The sequence below is a fragment of the Marmota marmota genome, unplaced genomic scaffold (genome assembly GCF_001458135.2).
Source record: "Marmota marmota marmota unplaced genomic scaffold, marMar, whole genome shotgun sequence".
NCBI lineage: Eukaryota > Metazoa > Chordata > Mammalia > Rodentia > Sciuridae > Marmota > Marmota marmota.
In genome coordinates this window covers 1,216,129-1,231,337 of record NW_026000138.1, presented here as the reverse complement: position 1 = coordinate 1,231,337, position 15,209 = coordinate 1,216,129, and the positions used below count along the sequence as shown (strand labels likewise).

General features: G+C 56.4%; 1 protein-coding gene across 4 annotated transcripts in view; it reads right to left on the bottom strand.

Annotated features, from left to right (window-relative positions):
* Positions 1-15,209, bottom strand: part of Rilpl1 (Rab interacting lysosomal protein like 1) — a 33,456-nt gene that overhangs the window by 3,298 nt on the left and 14,949 nt on the right. For 3 of the 4 annotated variants that reach the window (XM_015502410.2, XM_015502411.2, XM_015502412.2), the window contains exons 3-6: positions 14,962-15,080; positions 14,162-14,383; positions 6,583-6,755; positions 4,797-4,889 (exon numbers count right to left, since the gene is read on the bottom strand). In XM_015502410.2, coding sequence (XP_015357896.1) covers positions 4,797-4,889; positions 6,583-6,755; positions 14,162-14,383; positions 14,962-15,080 — 607 coding nt within the window. Of the gene's footprint in view, positions 1-3,027; positions 3,080-4,796; positions 4,890-6,582; positions 6,756-14,161; positions 14,384-14,961; positions 15,081-15,209 lie in introns of all 4 variants that reach the window. The other variant, XM_048785506.1, reaches the window with a different exon arrangement.

Genomic DNA, 15,209 nt, shown 5'->3' with positions numbered 1-15,209 from the left:
CGAGCTGCAGGCTCCCTGCTCCTAGGCTGGCCGGCAGGATGAGGGCCAAGGCAGCTGTGCCACCCTAAGGGGTCTCCTCACCTCACCCGTCTGGGTGGGCCACTGCCACAGCCAATGCTCATCTGTCCCTCAGCTGGGGCACAGAAATGAAGACAACTCCAGGCCTCCAGAGCTTATGGTGAAAAGCTATGATTTTTTTTTTTTCCTTTTTGGGGCAGCCAGGAGCCCAGGGGTGCTCTGTCATTGAAATACTTCCCCAGACCCTTTGTAAAATTTTTGAGACAGGTTGGGTGCAGTGGTGTGTGCCTCTAATCCCAGTGGCTCAGGAGGCTGAGGCAGGAAGATTGTGAATTCGAAGCCAGCCTCAGCAACTGCAGTTCAGAGAGGCCCTACATTCAAAAGGGGCTGGGGATGTGGCTCAGTGGTTAAGTAGCCCTGGATTCAATCCCTGGTACCAAAAAATTTATGTCTCCATATTTTTTGAGACACGGTCTCCCTAAGTTGCTGGGGCTGGCCTCAAGCTTGGATCCTCCTGCCTCAGCTTCAGGAGTCATTGGGATCACAGGTGGGTGCCACCATGCCCAGGGTGATTTTTTTTTTTTTTAAGGTGGCTGAGAAAAGACATAAAAGAGTTCTGTCCAATGCTGTCTGGGGACTCCTCTATGTCTCGATGGGCTTGAAGGCCATCTCTGAGGAGCAGGCAGTCGCAGAATACCTGGATAATTTTTCACAATGACACCAAAAACAGAGGACACCTTTGCCTAAAGAAACACTCCCAATTCTGAGAAGCCAGGCTGCCCAACACAGGTGGCTCTGGGACATACCACTCTGCACCCCTCTGTGCCAGGGAGCCCCAAGCAGGCACCCCCTGGACACACATGGCAGGTGTCCCTGACACCAGATGGATGTTAGTCTGCCCACCTGGAAATGTTGGGCTCATTTGGGGCCTGGTCAAGGGGCTCTGGTCACCTGAAGGGTCCTGGCTGAGTTCCTGTCTGTATGGCTGCTGGGACCGCTACCTGGAGCCCCTGTCTGCAGTATCCCAGGCACTGCCCTGCAGAAGCCTCCACCTCTAGAGGGAGGTGTCTTGGACATAGTGTGGCTGGTTTTAACTGCTTTCCACCCCCACCCCCCAGATAATTCTGGAAGACTCAAACCAAATGCAGCTCTAAGGGTGGCATTTAGGCGGTACAATGGGCGGCTGAGAAGCAGCTATTTCTGGCTGGAACGAGGAGGGGTGGCGGGTGGGAGGACAGGGACAGAATGCGCTGCTTCCCCTCCTGTTTAAGACTGTGTGGCCACCTGCTCCCAGGCCGGCCCTTCCGCTCCATAGGGCCAGTTCTGAGCCCTCACTTCCCCGGGGTCCCCATGCGGCTGCTGCACCCTGCTCCAGGGCAGCCTGAGGCCTACCCCAGTGAAGAGCAGCTCTGTGCCTGGGGCAGGAACCAGAGGCTGGGACCACACCAAGGGGGCGCTGCTGCCACGCTCTCTGGGGCTGAGTCTGAAGTCACCAGGGCTCCCCCGTGACCTTCCTGACCAGTGCCAACGTCCCCTCCAGCCAGTGGCTGCTCAGTCACAAGCTCTTCTTGGACCATCTTCAGGCATGCTGTTGACTGGCAGCAGAGTTTCTGGTTCCCCTATTATGTTCAGCCCAGAAATGTCTGAGTCTGACGTCTCTGACTCATGGCATATTTGAGATAAGGGACCTGGGCAGGCAGCCCACAGCTGGATGTGGGAGGGGTTTGCATAGACAAAAGCCAGGGATTCAGCAGCCGGACTCCAAGCCTCGGCGCGGTAACATGATCTAATGGACTTCCACACCTTCCCTGGGCCTTGCCTTCCTCATCTGAGAAATGGGTAGAACTGTCCCAGCTCTGGGCCTCTGGCAGGGTGGAGGCTACTTTAGTTCAAGTGGTCTTAGCTGGTGAGGTCTCATAGCCTTCCCGGTGGTCATTACTCAACAGCTGGGAGTGAAAGGTGGGGAACACTGGGCCAGGGGCACTAGACTGGGCTGGAACCCAGCTGTGAAGTCCACTCAACAGCTGCAGGACTACAGCAAGGCAAGGACAGCAGAGTAGCCAGGCCCAGATGAGTATAGAGGGGGAGGTAAAGGCCATCGGCTAAGAACCATCTTAAGAACTGCTGTTCCCCGCCCCAGGGAAGATCCCTCCCTGCCCCAGGCTCCTCCCAACCTCTGGGCTCACAGGCCGCAGCTCTCGGTCCCCTGAGGAGGACAAAGGCTACCAGTGTCTTGGCTGGGCTGGTCAAAAGCCTTTTGTGCCAGCTGGCTCCCCCAGTGACCCCCAGAAGGCAGGGGCTGCTATGGGACTGGCCACCTGCACCCCACGGTGCGAGGTTGTTCCTCTCTGTCTTCTCTTGAGCTCCCAATTCCAGCTGCCTCCCCAGGCAGCTCGCAGCACCAGAGGATAAGCTAAAGGGACAGGGGCTCCGAGGGATGAAGCCACATGGAAGGGAAGGACAGCCAGGCAGCCTGGTCAGGCGCGGGTAGAAGAGCTAATGGAAAGAGGGTTCATGGGTGATTCTGATAACTCAAGATTTCATCCAGTTTGAGGTTGGCAAAAGTCAACTCTTCATTACCTGTTGGGAGGGGTGGGGGTGTGCTCAGAATTCCTTCAGCTGGAAGGAATTCTGAGATTTGTGGGCCAGAGGCTCCCCAGAGGCAGTGCACAGGCCCTGGAGATGGTGGAGAGGTCTGATCCTTAAAGACCTGGGATGAATGACGGAAGGATGCAGAACCCGGTCTCCCCTCCCTCAGCCTAGGCATCGATGGGGCTCCTGAACCGTCTGGCAAAGTCCCTAGGGGATACCCAGAAGCTGTGGCCACTGAAGCACATAGGATAGGCTCTGCCTGTCCTCACTCGAGTGGGGCTGGCACGGGCACCAGAGCTTAAGCCAAGACTTATAAGAACCCCTGCCAGCAGCAAGAGTTCTCCTGGCACCAAGAACACAGAACCAAGACTGAAGGCCTCCCGGTGCCCAAGGAGAAGCCACAGCGGACAGTCGTACCTCTGTCTAGCACTCTGATCCTGTTGGGGACCCGGTTCTTCCCAATCTTGGTCTACACAAACAGAATGGAGTTAAAGCTACTCTATGCTTCAGGGAGGAGAAGGGAGTGCAGACCTGGCAATCCATGTGCTGCCCTGTGATTGGTTTAGGGATGATCATGTGACCAGCCAGAGCCAATGAGGCTTGGTTCTGTGATTTCTGTGGAACTTCTGGAAAGAGAATCTGAACCGATGGCTGCTACCTTGCCTTCTGGGGGAGCCCAGAGAGAGGAGGCTAAGTCAAAGGCGTGGATCCAGCTGAGCCTGAAGCTGGAGCAAGCCGGGAAATTGTGGTTACTTAGTCAAATTCTTTTTCTTCAGTTACTTGAATTTCAGTTATAAATATGGAAGATCACAAATTATCAAATGGTCAGAACAGTTGGGGAATTCAGAGGAAGATTTTCTGGTTCCATGCTTCATTCCTAGGAAATATTGATCTGTAACCAGAACTAGGAACCACACCACCTCTTAATCCAGCAGGGATCTAGGGCCAAGCTAATAAGCTACATGTACCTGGGAAGAAGGGAGCCGGTGTTAACCCAGATACCCCAGGAAGCCATCCCCCACTCCCATGCCCACCAGGGCCTGGAACTTGAACAGGGCACTGTGTTCTAGGCAGACGTCCAGCTGTCACAAACCCGCACACGCCCTGCATTAGGTCAACCCACCAGCTAAGAACCAGCCAAGAACTCCCCAGGTGACTGGAGCATGAAGGAGGAGACACATGCCGATGCTGGGCTTCCTCTCTGCACATCCAACCACCTGCCTTCTCAAAACTACTGCTGGGGCTCAGGGACAGAGCTGAGGCCTCTCCTGCCGGAGGAAGAGCAGGAAGGCCCAGGCCCAGGAAGGCCCTCTAGGGGGAGAGGGCCAGGTTGGGGTTCAAACCCCAGCTCTGCCTCTTATCAGCCACAAAACCCTAAGCAGGGGCCTCAGTTTCCTTAGCCACAAAATGGGCAGGATAGTGCTCTACCTCCCAGCCTACAGCGAGGTCTCTGAGGCCCCTACAAGACAGCCGGCATAGGCCATACTACAGACCTCTAGCTCCAGGGCCTCAGGGGTCCACAAACCTCCTGAAATGGCATACAACATTTCACGTCTGTCTTTCCCAAGGGAAAGATCCGTCAGCTTTCATCAGAATCTCAAATGGACCCTGCAATGCCAAGAACCATCTAAGTGGCCTCAAGTCTAGCTGAGGGCAGGGACAGGTTGCTCTCTTTTTTATGTATCTCCCAAACAACCAGGGCCTGACTGCATGTATTTGGCACCACTGAATACCTAGTGGAGGGACAGGGCTAAATGGATGAGACATTGCTGAAACGCATGGTCAGGGTAGACCAGGCCCCACAGACGCCTCACAGCCAGGGTCAAGCCCTTGAGATGCTCCAGCCCCCACCCCCGGCCTATTCTCTGGTCTTGAAGGCTGAGCCACATCCCGCCCCATCTGACACACTCAGGCAAGTGCCTGAGCTTCAGCCTCAGGCCCAAGCCTCCCCAAGACCTGATGCTGCCCGACCTCTCTGCCCAGAGACCCCCAAGGGAGCTCAGCGTCCAGGCAGGGAGAGGAACCCGAGATTGGGAGCCGGACCAGGGGTTAAGCACATGTCAGCAAGATGTGGTTATTGACATGCCCGGCCCCAGAGCAGTGCCTGAGGGTGGGAGTCCAGGTACCCATGGACCTCATGGCCAGCAATGTGCAGAGAGCCCCACGTGCCCAGGGGTGTCACTTACAGTCTCCTGATGCCAGATTCCGGCTGGGGGGACATTCTCGGGTGTGCGATGGGTGGAGGTGGGGGTATCCGATTCTCCTCTTCCATTTCTTCACTGGAAAGAGTTGAGAGGTACGAGATCAATGAGTCAAGAATTCTGGCAGAAGTAGAATGTTCCAGAAGTTCCTGTGTGACAGTCTTGAGAGGGCACACATTTTGGGGGGCAGGGAGTGAGAATAAGGAATTTCGGGAAAGGATCTTGCCTCCCAATTTTCAATTTCCCAGGACTCTAGCCAAACAGAACTGCTCCCTGTTCCCTGTCATTATAAAAACCGTGCTATGCCTCTGGGTTTCTTCCACCTGAGGCTAGCGGTCCACACCTTGGAAGTCCCAGACCTGGAATTACCCTACTTGCAAGGCAGGCCCAGTCCAAATGTCGCCTCCACGAAGCCTTCCAGTCTCACCCAGATGATCCCACCCATCTCTGAACCCACAGCGCAGTCATAAATCTCCCAGTATTAGCTTATATTTTATTTTTTTAATAACTTTATTTATTTATATGTGATGCTGAGGATTGAACACAGTGCCTCCCACGTGCCAGGCAAGCGCTCTACCACTGAGCCACAATCCCAGCCCATCTGTTCTTCCTTCTGGCTTTCCCACCAACAGATATGTGTTATGCACCTACTGTGTGCTAAGCTCCATTCTAAATGCTGGGAACTGGGAACACAGCCAGGGGCAAGACCAACCAGGCCTCTGGTCCACCTGGTTAAGTAGCTAATAGTCTACCACGGAAAACAAGCACATTAAAGAACAGGAACATGGGGGGGAAGGGCCGTGAAGCAAGAAGAATTGGGCAAGGCGTGAGCGCACCAGGCTGCTCCGTGGTTTTATCAATGCCAGGGACTGAACCAGGGCGCTCCACCACTTTTCTTTTTTTATGTTGAGACGGGCCCTCGCTAAGTTGCTGAGGCTGGCTTCAAACTTACAATCTTCCTGTCTCAGCTTCCAGGGTTTCTGGGACTCCAGGCATGTGTTACTGCACCCAGGAGGGCTCTCCCTTGGACAGGGGGTGAGGAGGAGGTGACACTTGACTGATCTCTGGATAATGAGAAGTCAACCATGGGGAAAGCCAAGTGAATCCCTTCCTAACAGCAAGAGCAGCACATTCAAATATCCTGAGGTAGGAACAAGTAAGGAGGGATTTTTTTTCTTTTTTCTTTTTTGCAGTGCTTGGAGGAATCAATCCAGGGCTTGCACATGCGAGGCAGGTGTTCTACCACCGAGCTCCATCCCCAGCCCACAGCCTGGTGTATTTTGAGTAACAAAAAAGCAGAGCAGTGTATATGAAGCCAGGAGCCTCTGAGGGGGATGGTCCCAGACGGAGACTCAAGCCAGATGCAGCACAAAAGCCAAGAATATGTCTTTCTTTCTTTTTTTTTGGTAACTCATTTGGTGGCAACAGCCGAAATGTACGGCTATGAGGCTGCTTGTATTTTTTTTTTTTATGAATGCTCTTATGTTGGCTGCAAAAATATTAAGTAAGGTGCATGGTTTTGGGGTGCTACCCCAGGTCTCGCTGCCGTGTTCCTCCTAACAGCAGAAAAGCTGTGAATGAGCCAGTGCTCGGGCCGAGCTGCACAGAGGATGAGCTTGTGCGTAAGGTCCTGGGCCAGAGAGGGGTTCCTGGAAGACACAGACGGATGCCGTCCCCTGGAGGCAACTGCACCGGAACTCCAGCAACTCCAGAAAGGAGGCGCTGGGGCTGTCCAGGCCAGGTCAGCCCTGCAGTTCTCAGGGACACTCACCTCTTGTAGTAGGCCAGCTCCTCCTGCAACAAGAAGACCTTGGACTTGAGCTCGTTCCTTTCGTGCAGCACATCCCGCAGCTCCTGCAGTGTGAACCGGGGGCGGTTGGGGTCCTTGAGATCCATGGCCATCTTCTCTGTATCTGAGACACACTCCTCCCCGCCCGGCTCTGTCTGGAGGAGGAGAGAGGCTCATGAATTCCTGGCAGCCGCCACCAGCGCCCACTCTGCGTCCTGATGCAGCTTGAAGTTCCCACCTCCTGGGTAGGAGCAGCTTGCCAAGGGTGCTATTTTAAGCCCCCGAGGGCGGCCTCTACTCCCATTCTGTATGGTCTCCCCTGGAGATGGAAGCTTCAGGCCACCTGTTCATTGTGCCCCCTCAGTAGCCAACTTGCATCCCTGCGCCTCCCCACTCAGGGTTCTGTTATAAAGAATGTTTGAGAAGCCCCCGCCTCCAACACTGCCACCCTCCTGCATCTGCCAGTGCTTCCCTTCCAGGTTCTCCACTCACACCCCACTAAGACCTTCGCTGATATGGCCAACTTGGTGGTTATCGCGGCCTACGCCTCCTTCCATTCATTTCTCCCTCTGCCACAGGGCCTCGGCAGTTTGCCCCAGCAGGGGTGCACACGTGGGCATTTCTCTTCCACAAAGGCGCACGTGGATCCCAGTGTTTTGCTAAGTCGCTATCCTGGGTCAGACCCTGTCCTCCCACCTTCTTCCAGAGCAAGGGGACTTTTTCCTTCAAATCATAGTAAAATATACACGACATAAATTTTACCATTCCCCCCCCTTTTTTTTTGCAGTGCTGGGGACCAAACTTGGTCTTGCACACACTAGACACCCCCAGCTCCATTTTACCTTTTTTTCTTTCTTTTTTTGTGCCCGTGGGAATTGAGTCCAGGGGCACTTAACCACTGAGCCACATCCCAGCCCTTTTTATCTTTATTTAGAGACAGGGTCTCACTGAGTTGCTTAGAGCCTCACTAAGTTGCTGAGGCTGGCTTGGAACTCAAATCCTGCCTTAGCCTCCTGAGCCACTGGGATTATAGGCATGTGCCACTGCACCCAGCCCGTTATCTCTCTCTCTTTTTTTTGTGTGTGTGGTGCTGGGGATTGAACCCAGGGCCTTGTGCATGCGAGGCAAGCCTATACCAACTGAGCTGTGTCCCCAGCCCTCCATGTTATCTTTCTTAAAGTATTCTTAAGTAGCTTTCACCTACAACTCTCACCTCTAATCCCAGAACATTCTCCTTGCCCCAAAAGGAAGCCCCACACTCATTAAACAATCACTGCCATTCCTCCATCACTCAAGCCCCAGTGGCCACCAGCCGGCTTCCTGCCTCTGGCTGTGCCTGTTCTGGATGCTACTCGGGAGGCCAAGGCAGGAGGATTCTAAGTTTGAGGCCAGCCCAGGGCCACTTAGCAAGACTGTCTCAAAATGAAAAAGGCTGGGGACAGAGCTCAGGGCTACAGTGCTCATGCAAAGAGTATGGGTTCAGTCCAGAGTGGAAACCAGCTCAGTTCCCCTCTGTTTGTGGGCATAGACCACACTCTGTCCAGTTGAGGGGCGCTGGGCTGTTTCCACCTCATGGCTACTGGGAATGGTGATATTAACATACTTCATGTCCAAGTACCTGTCTGAACTGCCATTTCCCCTCTTTTGGATACACACCTAGGTGTGAACTGCTGGATCTTCTGTGACCCTATGTCTAACTGAGCTGGGTTTTCTATGCCAACCTGTCCTCTGCAGTGGCTGCCGACTTCACATTCCTACCAGCAAAGCACAAGGTTCCAGTCTTTCCACATTCTGGCCAACTCTTGTTAATTCCTGTGTGGGTGTAAGTAGGGATCCCCAGTCCTTTTTATTTTGAGACAGAGTCTCACTAAGTTGCTGAGGCTGGCCTCAAACTTGTGATCCTCCTGCCTCAGCCTCCCCAGTTGCTGGGATTACAGGTGTGTGTCACTGCACCCAGCCATTTTCCATTTGGGAGGTATTGCGAGCTGTTCCCAAGTCACCTAGCCAATCTACAGGTGGACTATCCTGTCCAGGTGGTGAAGTATCTGACAGTCTTACACCTCCAGTGTTCCACAGTCCCTCAGAAGAAATGGACAAAGGCCGGGACATCAGTGGAGACCCTGGAACAGGGAAGGGGGATGCACACAGTCAGGCCACCCACCCACTCCAAAAGGAACTCCACAGCGGCCCAGGAAAAAGGGACTCGAGCCAGGGCGGTGGCACAGGGCCGAGAGGCCAAGGACTCCTGAAGGCTGAGCTGCAATGCTTCACATCCCGCGAGTCTAGGACGGGCTGTTCTGGGAAAGGACACCTGAAAGGAGACACCACCCACGGGGCAGCTCAGATTACAGAGGAGCCACAGGCGGGTGCTGGGGGGAGGGGTTCTGACCATACCAGCCTCAGAATGGGGTGGGTGGGCAGCAGGGAGGCACCTCCAGCACAGGAAACCCTAACCCAACACATGTGCCCCCAAACCCCAGCAAATGGGCCTCTTCCCACCCGAGAGCTAGCAGGGCAAACTCCCAGGAGTCCACGCCCCAGAGGGTCCCCAGGGTCTGCTGGTGCGACAGGTTCAGGTGGGCTGTGTTGGCAGGAGCCTCCAGGGCTACTCTCACACCACCACAGCCACGTACTCAGACAGCACCCTCCTGAAGGACACCTTCAGCAAGTGACTGCCACCCATGGGCTCCTGCCCTGCCTGGGCTCCCCACGGAGTCAACCTGGTCTGGCATTCATCCAGCCCTGACTGAGCACTAACTCTGTGTCTTGGTGTCACTGAGCTCAGTCCTGGGGACAGGTGCAGGCAGACACACAGAAACTGACCAGGTGACACAATAAAAGAGGAACGGAGACACCAAACTCCAACTGACAATGATCCGGGAAGATTCTAGGCTGGAGGTGGTCTCTGTGCGTGGGGTCCTGACAAATGTGAGGAGTTTGTCATGGACTCTGCACATCAGGGCATGGACCAGAGATCTCAAACCGGGGGCCTCCAGACCCCCACTGCTTGGTGGGGCTCTCGCTGTATTCTAGGACGATCGAGCCAGTTACCAAAGGCGAAGGGTCAGGAGATTGCACGCTGAAGTCGGGGTTCGGGACTTCCTTTTAGAAAAAGCATCCGAGGACCCGGCCACCCTGGCTCAGCTGCCCAGAGCCACCCTGGACTGGTGAGGCACAGCGGCTGACCCTTAGCCTCCCTTTTTTTTTTTTTTTTTCAGAGAATTTTTAATACTTATTTTTTAGTTATCGGCGGACACAACATCTTTGTTTGTATGTGGTGCTGAGGATCGAACCCGGGCCGCACGCATGTCAGGCGAGCGTGCTACCGCTTGAGCCACATCCCCAGCCCCTTAGCCTCCCTTTTTCCTTTGCAGCGTGGACACTGCGCCAAGGCTCCAGCTCCTCCCTCCCCAGGAGACATAGGGCCTGCCCTGTCTCTGGAGGCCCATGGGGCAGGGACAGAGCCTTTCGAGGGACTGTCCACTCCCCAGCACCCAGGAGGGCTTTGTGCAAGCCACCAGCTCCTCACCGGCCTTCATTTCCCTTAGCACTGACGACCAGGTCCCCGCTACACATGCCAGGGTCCTCGGGGCACAGAGGGTCTGAGCTCACCGCAGCACAGAAGGCAGTTTTGAGGGGATGAGGCCCTGACCCCCTGAATGTCAAGGGGATCCCCAGCCAGGTGCACAGGCCCTGGCTTGGGCACCGAGGTGGCCAGCGCGGGGGAGGCAGGCCTGGGGCTCCGCTTTTCCAGAGGCCCAGGTGGTGACCCCAGCACCGTGGGCAGCCCTGTCCTGACCAGAGCCTGAGAGGCTCTTCCCACGATGGCAATCAGGCTAGCCCGCGCCCTTCTAGGCTTATCCCACGAGGCACCACAGAGGTGGCTCTGCTTATCTTGGATAAGCCAGGCCTCTGCCTTGTTCACGAGTCCCTGGAGGCTCTCTGGGTACAGCTAGAGGGATAGAGACACCTAGAGGCTTCAGCTGCTTTACAGGGAGGCCCAGGGGACGGCTGGCCAGCGGGGCCTGTCCAGGGGCCTCCATGAGGCAGCACCTTGGATTAGGGCCTCCGTTCAGAGGCCTGGCCTCCCAGGAGTGTTCCTGCTGCCAGGCTGCGGAGGTGCCCATGAACGTACTTCAGAGCAGTCCCTGGCCCAGCAGAGGGGACAATGGTGCTCTGGTCACACTCTGGACCCCTGTGCCTTCCAGGCTAGACCCCTTCAAACCCTGTTTCGCACACCAGCCACCAGGCCCTGTTTTTAGAGAGGACAGTTAGCAATCAAAACTGGTAGGTGGCGAATCCGAGAGGGCAGGGTGGACTTGCATCTCCTGTGGAGCTGTCCTGTGGGACCTCTGCAAGGAGCCCACCTCCGCTCTCAAGGACACCTCTGAGGAAGCTGGATTCCGCCCACAGGAGATGCCAGCACAGGGCTGGAGGCAGAGGGGCAGGGCCTGCTGCTCCTGGGGTCTCCTCTCTGGGTGACAGAAACAGCCCAGAGCTATTGTCCACACAGTGCAGTGAGCCATTAACACCCACAGGACTGTCACCTGAGTCCAGGCACCGGCTGTGCCACAAGCCACACACCAGTCTTAAATTTTACTTATTTATTATTCTTCCTATTTTGCAGTACTGAGGATTGAACCCAGGAGGGCTCTACCACTGAGCTACACCCCCAGCCGTTTTTATTTTGTTATTTTGAGACAGTGTCTCAAAGTTGCTGAGGGCCTCACTAAGTCACTGAGGCTGACCTCAAACTTGCAATCCTCCTGCCTCAGCCTCTTGGGTAGTGGGATTACAGACATGCCGCAGCCGGCTGAACTGGATACCTTAGACGGCTGAACTGTGTGGCGGGCGCACGGTCACACCTCAGCAAGGAGGATGTGAAAACACGCAGTGGGGCGAGTCGCCTGCAGCTCACACTGAGTAGCATTGAGGCAGCTTCGAGGGGATCATGGGAATTGGGGAAAACCAGAAGAGTCCTGGCTCTGGGATCCCCCACAGCGCCCACCTCCCACCCCAGATGTGCTCTAGGATGGGCCCCACCCCAGTCACATGCCGCTTTCTCCAGCCGGCTCACGCAGTCCCCCTGCCTGCTACAGCCTGCCCCACATTCCACTGGAAACCCACCCACCCCATGAGGCCAGAACCCTGGGGAGGCGCCCTAGGCCCAGTGCTGCCCTGAGGCCGCTGCCCTCCCCTGCCTCCCCACTTCCTGCGCCACCATCTTCCCTCCCCGCTGCTGGGGTGAGCCTACTGGATCCCGTCCGGGTCACTCTGCTCATCTGTCCATGGAGGACGCTGGCCACTGACCACCCTAGAGAGGCCACACAGAGCCGGCGGTGAGGCCACAGAGCCCTGGGCTCCTGCAACGACTGACAACTTCAACACAGCAGAGCTCCCAGGGACAAGGGTCGGAGCTGGAGAGAATGCTGCAGCCTGCTGCTGTCCCTGCCCCCCACTCCCCACCCCTCGGCTGCCAGAAAGGGAAGCCAAAACCAGCAGGCACTGGGAGGTGTAGAATGTCCCTGTCCTATCCTCCTCACCAGAGATCTGGGGCGGGGCCAGGAGCCTCGTGGCTGTGGCCCGGGTGGTGTCCTGGGGACACAGTTTGGACCAGGACCGCCTGGCCAGGAGACAGGCCTGAGCTCTGAGGGACCCACAGTGGGCAGGGCCACCCAGAGCATGGCCTGTGGCCCTGTCCCGGCGCTGGCTTCCTTCCCTTCATCGCTGTCACAGCTCGAGCTCGTCCTGCTCTCACCTTCTGCCCGCCCGGATCACGGCAACCATTTAATTTAGATTTATGTCACATTTAGCTAAAAGCAGGAGCCCTAACCTGTTTCTTTACAGACTTCCCTGAAGCCTGTGTGTAGTGGCCACACCTGCACTCTCAGCTATTCAGGAGGTTGGGGCAAGAGGACCACAAGTTTGAAGCCAGCCTGGCAAGTTAGCAAGACTCTGTCTCTAAACAAAAAGGGCTGGGACGTGGGGTGGAGCTTGGTGGCCTAGCGAGCACAAGGCCCTGGGACCACAGATCAGGAACCTGCCCCAGGCACAGGCTACTCAATGGCTGCCCTGGGTCTCGACCCCCCTGACCCAGCCCACTGTGGCCAGGTGCCTGGGTGTGACTGCAAACCCTGACCAGCAACAAACCTCTGCAGGAGGGGAGGGCAGCTCCACTCCCCGGTTCACTCTGCTCCTCTCAAGCAGCAAACCACCTCCCGCACTTCCCGCGGTAGACCTTGGCACGGGCTCTGGCCTCCAGCTTGAGGAGGCTCCTCACGAAGCCCCCACCACCACCCGCGGTCAGCTGTCCTGTCCTGTGCTCCTGGCACACCCTGGGGCTCACTGTGTGCTGGACATGCTAGTGCCCACCTCACCTGGGCCTACCTGACAGTCCCCTCCACGCACTCAGGGCGCAGCGTAGGCACATGTGGTCTGCCTCTCCATTTCTGCCCCCGGACCTGCTCAGGATGTGGGGGAGGTCATGATCTCGGGCCACCCTTAGCCACCTGGGGACCAACCTGCTGAAAGCCGGTTCTGGGAGGTGCTCTAAGTGCTTCCTAGAGCTCCCAGGCCTGGGGCGTGACCTCCATGCCACACCCTCCAATTCCCTGGTCCTCCTTCCTGTCTTACTCCCCTGACTAACGGGATCACATCCAGCCAAGTCCTGCGCCCAAGCTGTGCTGTGAGGGACCCCAGCTAAGACACCCCTCACCACTGGGAGTCCTCTCCCCAGCCCAGGTGGCTGCTGGGGCCCCGCCTGGCCCGCCTGGCCCCACAGGCCTCTCCGACCTCATTCAGCCAACCTCCCTCAGCCTCCCTGTCTCTCCCACCCTGCACACCACCCACCCTAGCCTGCCTTTTTTTTGGTAAAGGATCGAGCTCAGGGGCACTCAACCAACCACTGAGCCACGTCCCCAGCCCTGTTTCATATTTTATTTAGAGACAGGGTCTCACTGACTTGCTTAGGGCCTAAGTTTCTGAGGCTGGCTTTGAACTCATGGTCCTCCTGTCTCAGCCTCCCCAGTCACTGGGATCACAGGCCCTGGCTTCGGGCTCTAGGGCTGAGTCCTCCTGAATGGACAGGCCCATTAGTCCACTGAAGGATCACACTGCTATGAACATCTGTGAGTGGGTCTCCATGTGGACGCTCATTTGCAGCTCTCCAGGTGTGTCTAGAAGGCATTGCTGGGTCACATGGTGTATGACCCTGGCCAATGTCTGTCTCCCCTGCTCAACTGTGGGCTCCAGGAGGACAGGGACAGGGTCTGTGTTTGGCCTATGTGTCCTCCCTCGTGTCTGCCACACGGACGCCAATTATTTGAATGAACAAGCAAGGCAGGTGCCTGGTGACCACCACTGACCTGAACACCCTGGGCTGGAATGCTGGGAGTTCTAGGCCCAGCTCTGCCTCTGTTCTGCTGTGTGTCTTCAGGCCAGTAGCTGGTTCTCTCTGTTCCTCCCATTGTCTTAAGTACAATGAAGAAAACAAGGCAACTCTGCCTGCCTCCAGCAGCTCAGACTCACCCTCCCGTACACCTCCGCACCAGCTTCTGCTTACCTCTGGCTCCTCCTCCCCGTTCTGGCTGAACTCTCCCTGTAGCCTTTCTCGAAGCTTCCCAAGTTCTGCCCTTAGGCTGCCCATCTCCTGCTCCTTAGTCTGCAGATCTGCCTCCAGCTCCACCTTCTGTTCGATCAAGGCCTTCCCCTGGGCCTCCACCACGGTGACCCGGTGTCGGAGGTCGTGGTTGATCTTCATCAGCCGAGTCTGCTGCTGTTGTAGCTGTAGAAAGAGGGAGATCATTGTGTAGGGCTGCCAGGTACGGTGGCTCAGGATGGACACTGCATGGGGGCAAATCTCCTTCAGGTACACCAGGCATATTACAGATCTTTACTTGCTTGGAAGTTGTTCATGTTCTTATGACTCTGTTGACAGCAGAGATGGGCATTAGTACACTTACTGAAGTCACTTTATGGCAGATGGAAGCCAAGTGTCTTGTTAGAATCAATGCATCACAACAATTTCCCAGCAGATGGAAATAACAGGCCTCAATAAAGAGGCATCATTTTTGATTCAGGCAGAGACACTGCAGGTTTCTGGGGCAGCATGGGGCCTGTGGGGCCTGGCCTCACAGGGGAACAGAGCGGTGGGCTGGAGGAAGCCCCAGGGTCACAGCAAAGGGGACTCCTGCGCCTGCAGTGGAGACTCTGCTGAAGCTCCTCCGCCAGCCCTGATTCGAGGACGAGCCTCCGAGGATGCCCACCCTTCGGAGCCCAGAGAACGAGATGGGAAGCTCCTGAGTGGAGCGTCCGGTCTCTGGCTGGAGCCAGCACTCGGGAGGAGGTCTGCCCGCCACTCACAGCCTCCACGTCCTCGTTCTTGAGGCCCAGCTCCCTGTCCTTGGCCCGGATCTCGTCACGCTGCTTGTCCACCACCTCCTTCAGCTTCTTCATCACCTGCCGCTCCCGCTCCGACATGCCTGGTGGGGACACCAGCCCGTGACTCCACCTGCCCCCTTGGGTGGCCGCCCAGCAGCTCCTCCACCCAGACCCGGCCTCCCCCAGCCTCACCCCAGCTGCAGCCGACCGCCAACATCTGCTCTGTCCCC